This window comes from Notothenia rossii (genome assembly GCF_949606895.1).
Source record: "Notothenia rossii genome assembly, chromosome: 4".
Classification (NCBI taxonomy): Eukaryota; Metazoa; Chordata; class Actinopteri; order Perciformes; family Nototheniidae; genus Notothenia; species Notothenia rossii.
Genome location: NC_136902.1, coordinates 42,569,549 through 42,580,245, shown reverse-complemented (window position 1 = coordinate 42,580,245; position 10,697 = coordinate 42,569,549). Strand labels below are relative to the sequence as shown.

The 10,697-nt window shown below is 40.5% G+C and overlaps 1 protein-coding gene across 2 annotated transcripts; it reads right to left on the bottom strand.

The window, feature by feature from the left end:
* Nucleotides 1-394: 394 nt before the first annotated feature.
* Nucleotides 395-10,031, bottom strand: LOC307034637 (uncharacterized protein). 2 transcript variants are annotated; one of them, XM_079673462.1, is made up of 7 exons: nt 9,932-10,031; nt 5,680-5,913; nt 4,692-5,317; nt 4,191-4,508; nt 3,681-3,735; nt 3,180-3,333; nt 395-990 (listed from the first exon to the last, which is right to left on the bottom strand). In XM_079673462.1, the coding sequence occupies exons 2-7, from the start codon at nt 5,870-5,872 to the stop codon at nt 864-866; spliced, it is 1,473 nt and encodes a 490-aa protein (XP_079529588.1). In that variant the 5' UTR covers nt 5,873-5,913; nt 9,932-10,031; the 3' UTR covers nt 395-863. The 2 variants fall into 2 exon arrangements, with proteins under 2 accessions (XP_079529588.1, XP_079529589.1); XM_079673463.1 differs by lacking the exons at nt 395-990; nt 3,681-3,735; nt 9,932-10,031 and having other exon boundaries at nt 3,198-3,333; nt 5,680-6,040.
* Between the last annotated feature and the right edge of the window lie 666 nt (nt 10,032-10,697).

The window sequence follows — 10,697 nt, the reverse complement described above, 5'->3', positions numbered from 1 at the left end:
ATATATCCTAATCCTAAATAAATAACAATCATTACACTTTCAAGCAAACTGAATAAAGCACAATATATAGAAATTGAACAAAATGTATAAAACTTTTTCCATAAAAGTGCATTTATTTCCTTTTTGCTAATGTATAAAGTGCATTTAATGATGAAATGAAAAAACTGAACTTTTCTCCCACTGCTGTTGCACCCTACTGGCTCACCTGTCAGTGAGGAAGGAGGAGCCCCCTCCAGGCGGATGTACCGACTCCGTCCTACACCTCCCACTCAACATTCCCCGCTGACAGGCGCTGCCCCAACCTGTAGGAGGACATGCAGTGACAAATATCACCCTCCCAACTTCCCTCCCCCCGAACATGGGGGATTTGAACCCAAAGAATCTGTGGTGGTGGGCAATAATGTTACCCCTCGCTACCTGAGTGCCATACAAATGTTTTTTTTTTAAGACATTTCCATAAAATTGTAAAACCCTAACATGAACATACATTCAAGTATGTAAAATAACAGCAACAATAACCTTTTTCTTAACACCATGATGTTAGAGGTTGGGCTGTGTGTACATGTGCGCCTCAAGATCAAATTAGTAGTTATAAATTCCTCCCACTGTTTGCCACTGCTGTTGCACCCTACTGGCTCACCTGTCAGTGAGGAAGGAGGAGCCCCTTCCAAGAGGATGTAGCAACTCCGTCCTACACCTCCCACTCAACATTCCCCGCTGACAGGCGCTGCCCCAACCTATAGGAGAACATGCAATGACAAATTTTAAAAAAGTAAACTTTTTTTTTTTTAAGTGTGTGTGTGTTGGTATGTTCAGTCCAAAAGTCCAGTCCAAAAAGTTCGGTTTTGAGCTTTGAGGAAAGCTCACATGTGCCAGTCAAATTCCTTCAGCTCAGTCACGAGCTCCGACAGTTTTGGAGGAATTTGATGATGTTTCTTCCCCTTCATCTCAGCCTTGGACCCTCGGTCAGGATTCATTCCAAAGAAAACTCTAAGGAAACAGAAATATGTTTAGGTGCACATGCAACTAAATGAATGAAACTAAAGAGTAACATGCAGACAAAGCTGAGATACTACTTGTAGTGTGGCTCTACAGGAGTGGAGCCGTCTAAAATAGCATACATTTGTTTTCTCCACCATGCCCGTGTGTGTGTTTCCATCTACAGCTAATGTTGCAAAATACTACTACTACAATAACACTTTGCTCCTGTAAGCTGAGCAACTCAGACAACGTGCTGTTAAAGTCTGCTCATCACCAACATACTATACTGGAAATGTCAGCATAACCCGTGCACCTGTGACTTGTGTGGATATACTGTAGGTGCAATGAACGATCTCAGGGCACCGTTAACTCAGTGCATGAGTAGCACAGCTAGTAGTAGTCGCTAGTAGTCACGAGTGCTGAAAGAAGTTGTGACGATTGATAACAAACTTTTATTCTGAAATGTATGTCTAAAATTAATGAACAATGAGGAACTGCATGGTCTATTTTGTGACCAAAAAATATATAATTTACATGAGCCGTCAAAAATGGCCGGCGAGTCTGTTGTAAACAGTCCTGTCCGGGAAGATTGTTTCAATGACAGTGGGACCTCTTTCTGGTCCGTCTGAACCCGTTCTGGATCACCACTCCTCGGTGGTGGTAATAGGTTTGCATTTGAGAATACAAACATTATGCACCTTTACAATATGAATTAACAAAACTATTATTTTGTGCTGACAAACTAGGTTATATAGTGTATTTAGTGACTTTTCCTGTCATAATCACCACTGTGACATAGCCTGCAGCAGCCTACTGTAGCAGCCTCTATATTTTATATGTAAAATGTCTTAGTATTTGCTACATTTATCGTGGAGTTGTGTGTTTGTTAAACATACATATACAATTTAGAGGTGACAGTGTGCGGTGTTATAGTTTGTTAAATGCACAGGTGAACATTTGACAGGAGGAGTTACTAAATCCACAATGGTTTTGGTTATTGGCTACATACTATAGGTGGATCATGTTTGTTTGTATTCTCATAATGCAGACCAATTCACATAATCACGATAGGCGAGTTGTGATCCAGTGCACAAAGACGGAGGTCCAGATTTCATTGCAGCAGCTTCACAGGCAGCCAAGGTAAAGAGGGTTGATTTATTTGCATCGATTATGATTGTACACAGTCTATATACATTTTAGTCACAAAATAGATAACATAGTTGCTCAATTTTGATTTCACACATACAACCACTGCATTAAAACTGCATCTAAATTTGCTACTTTCAATATCGCAGTCTACTTGTCAGATTTCAGTCAATCTTAAGTGTGACACAACCACTAAGCTCATCTGCAACAAGAGCACAGGCGTCAAATGTTGAGTGGAGTGGTAACTGTGACACTTGGTGCAAATGTACACGTTACACAACAAGTATTAACATTGGGGCATGAATCCTGGTATGGATTTTGTTATATTAGTCACAAAAGCAGCTCACATAGAATAGCCTAAATGTGTGTCTTTGGTTAAAGAGATAGCTCAGAGATAGTTGTTAGGAATATTGTACATGTTTTCCCAATCACCCAGTGTCAGAGCCTAATAAATGCCAAATGCCTTAGGACAGACCTTTTCTATGTACTTGGTGTAGTCTGAAGTTATATGAAAGAGCATGGGCCTTCAACAGGAAGCTGCAAACTGTGCTGCCTGTGTTATAGGAAAATGTATTAAGTATTGAGGGTTTAAGTGATTATATGTTTGATAATACACATTAACATGAAACAAACAATAGAAAAGATCATGTGTAAGCAAACAAACTTTACACAACACTGGTGATAGTGCTGTCAAACAGGTCTATGAACTCTATGAAAAAGTTGAATCTGCAATACAATTTTAGGCAGTATTTGGGTCCCTGGTTCATCTCTCTCAGCTAAGGGGTCCTTGGACTGAACAACATTGAAGACCCCTGTCAAAGAGCAATGAATATCTTGGCTCGATTGTAGAGTGTCAATGGGATCAAAACATATAATATATATTATATTTAATAATCATGACCCCATAAGCATCCTGGAATTGAGCACAACTATGCTAGTAATCTAAGGGACGATGAGTGGATACCTTTTTACATTGTTTGTCTGGTGGGAAGCCCTCAGTCTCAGAATTTGAATACCCCAGCTTATACATTTCAAAACAATGAGCTGCTTACCTTTGCATGAATTCCAGGGTAAGAGACATCTCCTTTGGATATTCAATGTTGCAGACATAAAACAAGCAGAAAGCATAGCTCAGGGCCACAATGGGGGAGGTGATGTGGTCATTCACAACTTCCTGATCAACAGCAATCTGGAATAGATGGTCACCTTAAACATAGATCACAAAAACAATATGTATTAGTAATTTTAAAAAATAATAACGTACACACGTGCCAAATCTTCCATACTCAGCCCAAACACAGGTTATGGTAAGAACAAGCAACACATACTTTGAAAAGGTATTCTGCATTTAGTTTGTCAGACTTTACATACAAGTGTACTTAAATTTAAAGATTTTGGCCCTAATCAACATAGTTCTGAGCACCATTTACAAAACAAAATCAACCAACTCTATACCTTTTCATCACAACAAATCGTCTCATCAGTAAACCTAAGAACAAATGGAGAACATATCTCCAAGCTTGCTGGGATGCAAAAATGATTCAACTACAAACCTCTGATTAGGATGCATGGGGTACAGGGGAGGCTGAGTTCAGCATCTGCGGAGTCCTGTTTTCGGAAAATAAAACAACAAAGATACACATATGAATGTGTTGATTTTATGTTTCCAATGTACGCAAACACACAGTCAGGCAGGCAAATAGACCATCTGCCAGCGTCTGTATCAGAGGCAACCATAGACAATAATGTTAATAGTAGTTATAAAAAAATATTGTTTACACAAACATAATCGATTAATGTTAGAATCAGAATCTTTTTCGGTCAGGGGGGGAAAGTCTGTCCTTACAAGACCTTGTTCTATTAGGGGACAGCATTTGGTCCTCCAAGACAGAGGAGCTCTGCCGGGATGGAAGTGTATAATTATATGAGGGATTCTCTCCTGGTCGGGAAAATAAATCAAGGATTTTACTGATTTCCTTTTATCTTCGTTTCCAGGAGAGATGGTTTACCAATTTCGATATTATCAGCAGCGCAAAGTGGGGTTTAAAATCCATAAAATGTACCTCATTTTTGCAGAAAAGGTGATCAGGGTTTTCCTTGAAGTATCTCACAATGCCACAGATCAGCTGTACTGGACCTTCACCCATCTTCATCCCTTTGGTGTCAAGGAAGTTGTTGATACCCGGTTCTTTTTTGGAAAGCTCCTGTGCCAGCTTGTTTTGTACCGAAAAGCCAAGGAGTCTAGATGCATGATCAAACAGGTGAGCAGCTTCAAATAGAAATGGCCACTCTTCCTTTAGGACCTTTACATTGGTTCCGTCGTTGATGGTTTCACGCTGGATGGGATATGTTTCAGCCATCAGTTTTCGAACAGATGACTCCTAAAGATATGAGGCAACAGTTAATCAAACTAATAAATTCAATCAATAATAAAACAAATTATCAATATAATATACGATATGATATACCAAAAATAAATGAAACTCAAATATTAGCCTCTCCATTACTCAATCAAAAAGTAATCCATACATACACAAGAACATAATGGATGGTTGGAGCCCTACCTGAGGATCATGGGTTTTGAAGGCACTTTTCAATTCATTTCGTTTTGACAGCAGTTCTGCTCTACTCTCAGTTCCCTTGACAGCAACATCCCACTCCACACATCCATAACGATCGGAATTTCTTGACTTTTTCTTCCGCTGAACTTCACCCTCTCCACCCTCTGCTTGCCTCTTTCCTGGAGTTGATGTTCTCTTAATATTTTCAACTCTGTTTTCTAGCTGGGTAAAGAGAGGACCACAACCATCTTTTGCAAACGGCATATTTCCAAAGGGCTCTGTCTGTTTGAAAGATAGAGGATATTGTCCTACAATGTTCTTGGCGATTTCCATCAGCTTGGATCTACCAGGTCTTACAGGGTGTTTATGGAGGTAATCATCAACAACGATCCGAACCATCTGTTGTCTTTCTTTCGACTTTACCCATTTCTTTTCACCCAACACATCCATGAGCTTTGAGGGCATTTTGTGCCATGGTATGGAATATGGCTCACAGGATGGGGAGTGGGCAGATGGGGTATGGGCAGGTGGTGCTTCAGGTGGTGTTGGGGACAGATCATCACTCTGTGGCAGAGGTGTAGATGTAGGGCCAGGGCCAGGGCTTCTGAACTGTGGTGCAGCTTGTGAATCTATGGAGGACATACCCCATAAATTAACCACATCACCAATGCTACTAATTAATTAATACACTGGTTTTCAGTGTTCGTTGGAGACCACCAGGGGTACAAATGGACCCTTAAGGGTCTGTGAATTTGTACAGACAGTATACAGGGTTGGGCAATATATTGATATATCATATGAGATTATTGAATAGGATTTTGGGTATCATATTGTGATACCTGTTGTGTTTTCCTGATTTTAAAGAATGAACTGAACTTACCCTACTGTTAACATTACATAGTCATAAATACATAATGGTGATATTTGATTTTGTCGGTGTTGTCCACCCCTCAGTACTGTGCAGATTAGGGTTACAAATAAAAAAACGTACCTCCTTGGAAAGCTTTAACGAGTCTTCTGCACTGAATGAGTGGCAGAGTGTCCTGAATGTCCGGGGCCTCCACAAGGATCAGGTCATCTTCACATTGAACTCCTAATTCCACCAGTCTAGCCATGAGTGCATCCATCTTATCACTACTGAGCGATGGTATGGCTTTCTTAACCAACTCTTTCACAAGCTCCATGTTGGCATGTGTTTAAGAGGAATGAGCAACCTCGCACCTCTCTGGTAAGAAGAAAGTGGATAATAATCATTAAGTTTGTCCAGATTTTGGCAGCTGAACATATCAGACATATGTTCATCAACTTCATAGACTCCAAGCTCAGGAACCCAGCTGGCAGTTTTTCCCCGAAGCAAAAGTAGGACACTCATTTCATTTTTTATAATAATGCTCGCTATTTGTCCTAACTGTAGTTGTCCTTTAGCATATCTCAGTAAGACAAGCATACCATTTCCATATGGCGTGCCTTTAACCTGGACCTTCTCTGTGACAACTGAGTTACTCGAGTCAAGTCCAAATTCTTCAACTGCTGTCCTTATGCTTTGGTCATAGAGCTCAGGATAGAACCTGGTGGAGTCTGAAACTTGAACCTGGGGGCTAAATAAACTACCGCAAGACTGATAGGCCTGAAACAACTGATGTCTATCAGCAAGTGACTTAGTTACATTTCTGAAGTTTTTACTTGCCCTAATACACCTTTTAAAATAAGAATGTTTCGATTCAAAGCGCATCGTCCAAGTATGTATGAGTGGGCCAAACTGTAAACTCAAGTGAGCATAGTGAAGCAGATAGTGGTGTTTCGGTCTAAGTTTAACTCGTGGGAATAACTGTTGCCTCGATTCCACATACAGTTCGATCAGATCCTTCATATAAGCAATCTGCGACTCTGAAAGGCGAGGTGCACAGACAAATTCAACTAGCTCCCTCAGAAGAAGTACCAGTTCCCATACTGCATTGTCAGCATCTTTAATACGGTCATGCACTAAAATAGGCAAGAATCTCAAAAGCCACCTGTTTTGGGCTGCATGGCCTCCAAGCTTTGCTCCTTTAATGGGAATAGCGTTTAACTTGTTGCTGCTTTCACCAGGAAATGATTTGAGTCTGGCATTAAGGACCTCATAACTGAACCACTTTTCTGTTTTGATTAAGAACTGCAAACACATTGCTAAATCATAGTCAACCACACCCTCAAACAGGTCATGTGCAAGACAGGGCGGCAGTCCAGGCTGACAGACGTGAAAGTGAGACAGTTTGTTGAAAACACTGTCACCTTTAATACCGTGATGCGTTTTCATTTCAGGGTTACTTTCCAGTAACTGCACAGACTCATTATAATCAGCGGGATTTCGATGAGTGAAAACCGTGAGAGGGTTAGAATGAAATTCATTTCTTGTCGCTAAACAGTATCTACACATATATTCAGCTGAGCTGAAATTTTCTGTAAACCCACCAATCGTGTGAGAGCCCAGATTATCTCCCATTATGCATGCAACAGTACCTTTATAGATCTTTCCTTCAAAAGATATGCCCCTTTCCTCAAGCTCACACAAGTCTGACACAAGCTTACTGAAAATTGTATCCACTGTAAAATCTTTGCAATCTTTCTCTATACAGAGTAGTGCCAACTGTATTTGATCAACAGTTGATCGCTGGTGTGGATGGAAATTTGCCAGAGTGAAGTACACAGCTAATACCTTGTGCTTTTGCTTGGCAGATCCAAGTGGATTAGCCACCTCAAATGCATCCTGAAATAGCATCACATTTAAAGACTCTGGATCTGAGGAAAACATGGCATTCGATTTCATGGCCCACCCATCAGTGACATCACTGAGTACATCATCTTCAACATGAGGATTAGAACTGTGCTGAGCTGCACCTCCCTGTTTCAGAATTGCTCTGAGGGTTTCCAGTATTAGAATGTAATGATAGTGCCTCTTCTGACCTGTTTTATTGTGCCCAAGATTGACTTCAACAGGCTGAACATAGTTATAGTGCGCCTTGTAATATTGCTGCCTTCTGTGTTGCGTAGTTAAAGGACCATTTTCATACAATGCCTTGTGCATAGGGCTCTGCTCGTATGCACTCTTCCCAAGACATATTAATGTCTCTGTTGGAACACCATACTGCTCAAGTTCACGAGCTAACACATCCATGGTATATTCCTGTTGAATATCATTTAGAGTTTTCATTTCATTTGCTATCTCTGTAATTGTGGAGGCTGGGACCAAATACTTTGCCTGCAACCCCAAGTAAAACTGAGCAAGACTCTCTGTGTAGGTGTCTTTCTCTTGATCACTCCCAAAATTGTCACTGTGTTCTGCATCAACAGCATTAGGCTCAGGCTCTACATGTGATCCTTCACCTGGCAAAGACCGTTCTGCGAGTTCACAAATATGAACAGGGGCTATCTTGGTCACATCCCACCCTTTGTGGTATCTGGAGATATGCGCTGAAAAGGATGACTTTACATTAAACGTCTTAGAACATCCATCAAAGGGACACATTACAGTCAGACCCTCATGAATGTGACCACTCAAATGAGACACAAGACTTTTAATATCTGCATATTCAGTGCTGCAAAAATTGAATGAGCACTTCAACTGTACAGACACACTACGGTTCCAAGTTTGTCTGCTCCTGTCTGAGTGTGTTCGTGCCATATGCACAGCAAGGCTATTGTATGTGGTAAGCTTCCTTCCACAGTCCTTATGGCCACATAAAAAAAACACATTACTAATATTTCTGTGTGATCTGCAGTGTTTCAGGTAATCGGTCGAAAACCGACAGTTAAAGCCACAAATGTTACAAGCCAACATGTTGAGTAGACTGAATTTGCCAGGTGAAGGATAGACAGAATCAATAGGCAAACTAAACTCAAGTCAATAAAGCATGAAGGTTAGACAGCTAGTTGATTTCCGGATGCGGAAACGTTTCTTGCATATGTGTGTGCGTGCAAATGATCGGATACAGTAGGCGGGCTCTAGACTGGATCACACTATAGGAATTCACAACAGAAGCTTCCTACAGGTGCTGCGCAAAGCACGTTGAAGCTATGTTAATAACAATACTACTTGTAATCCAAATGTAACCACAACATAACACACACACCTTCAAATGTCAACGAAGCCTATCGAATATATATTAGTCGATATGATACTATTATAGCTGTATTGACCGCAGTGTTTGGGGGGAAAACACTGTACCAATGGAAGCTAACGGGAAGCTAACGTTAGCCCGCGGCCTTTTGCAATACTACTTTTAATCCAAATGTAACCACAACATAACACACACACCTTCAAATGTCAACGAAGCCTATCGAATATATATTAGTCTATATGATACTATTATAGCTGTATTGACCGCAGTGTTTGGGGGGAAAACACTGTACCAATGGAAGCTAACGGGAAGCTAACGTTAGCCCGCGGCCTTTTGCAATACTACTTTTAATCCAAATGTAACCACAACATAACACACACACCTTCAAATGTCAACGAAGCCTATCGAATATATATTAGTCGATATGATACTATTATAGCTGTATTGACCGCAGTGTTTGGGGGGAAAACACTGTGCCAATGGAAGCTAACGGGAAGCTAACGTTAGCCCGAGGCCTTTTACAATACTACTTTTAATCCCGATGTAACCACAACATAACACACACACCTTCAAATGTCAACGAAGCCTATCGAATATATATTAGTCGATATGATACTATTATAGCTGTATTGACCGCAGTGTTTGGGGGGAAAACATTGTGCCAATGGAAGCTAACGTTAGCCCGCGGCCTTTTACAATACTACTTTTAATCCAAATGTAACCACAACATAACACACACACCTTCAAATGTCAACAAAGCCTATCGAATATATATTAGTCGACATGATACTATTATAGCTGTATTGACCGCGGTGTTTGGGGGGAAAACACTGTGCCAATGAAAGCTAACGTTAGCCAGGTTGGAAAGATACTAATAAAACAACAACACACAAACCTGCGAAGATAAACTAACCATAAATACAAACTTTACCTATCAATTCAATGAACTGGCCAACTTTTGCACGGGGGGATACTGCTTAAGGACTATATTCTAACTGGGGCCAGTTAGAAGAGAGTTACCTGCCAGACGTACACGTAATAAAACAAATATTTAACATTAACACAAATGTTATGTTTACCATAAATGTCCTTTTTGATTAAGAAATGAGGTTCCATTCCCAAATTAAATACAATGAACCAACCTACCGAGCAGACTTTCAGGTTCACTTTCAGTGCGGGATTCCTGTAATGGCGGCCACAGATATTTTTTAGCGCGCAAAAGCACCCACAATGCAATGCGCAACCAGTGTTGCCAGATTCTGTGAGGGACACAAACAAGCCACAAGGTCTAGAGAAAATAAGCCCAAAAGAAGTGAAGTGGGCCACATGAGAACTTTAAACCTATACAGCAACTATTAGAAAATAGTAGATCACAACGTGCCGCGACGCGACGTGTTGTGAGCTTGTAGACCTGCTATTTTCAAATAAAATCTTGGGGGAAACTTATAATAGTGTGCATCCAGACTCGGTGAGGACACTATCGATACTGACTCAGCAATCACTGTAAGTTATATTCTTGTTTAAATAGACTTCTCTGTTTAATTTATTCTACTCTGTATAATTGTTCTGTAGTTATTGTAGCTAAAACTGCGATTTCTGAGAGATTTTAAAATCTCAGATCTGCTCAAAGTCCAGCAGCTGTAACTCAGGTCTCAGTGAGTCACGCCCCTCAAGTGTGCATTCCAAGAGGTAGGAAGACTCTGCTGATTGCGTGAAGTGCAAAACGCTTCCCAGCCGAAAAACATTTTAAATAGCGCATTTCAAATCAGAATAACTGAGTGTGCATCCAGACTCGGTGAGGACACTATCGATACTGACTCAGCAATCACTGTAAGTTATATTCTTGTTTAAATAGACTTCTCTGTTTCATTTATTCTACTCTGTATAATTGTTCTTTAGTTATTGTAGCTAA

What these genes read in the sequence shown, in the direction of transcription:
- LOC307034637 (XM_079673462.1), bottom strand. Translation starts at nt 5,872, where the DNA reads ATGGAGCTTGTGAAAGAGTTGGTTAAGAAAGCCATACCATCGCTCAGT. An exon ending in TCAAAACCCATGATCCTCAG is followed by an intron (nt 4,509 to 4,691) that starts GTAGGGCTCCAA and finishes TCATATCTTTAG; the next exon opens with GAGTCATCTGTTCGAAAACT. An exon ending in CCCATGCATCCTAATCAGAG is followed by an intron (nt 3,334 to 3,680) that starts GTTTGTAGTTGA and finishes TCTATGTTTAAG; the next exon opens with GTGACCATCTATTCCAGATT.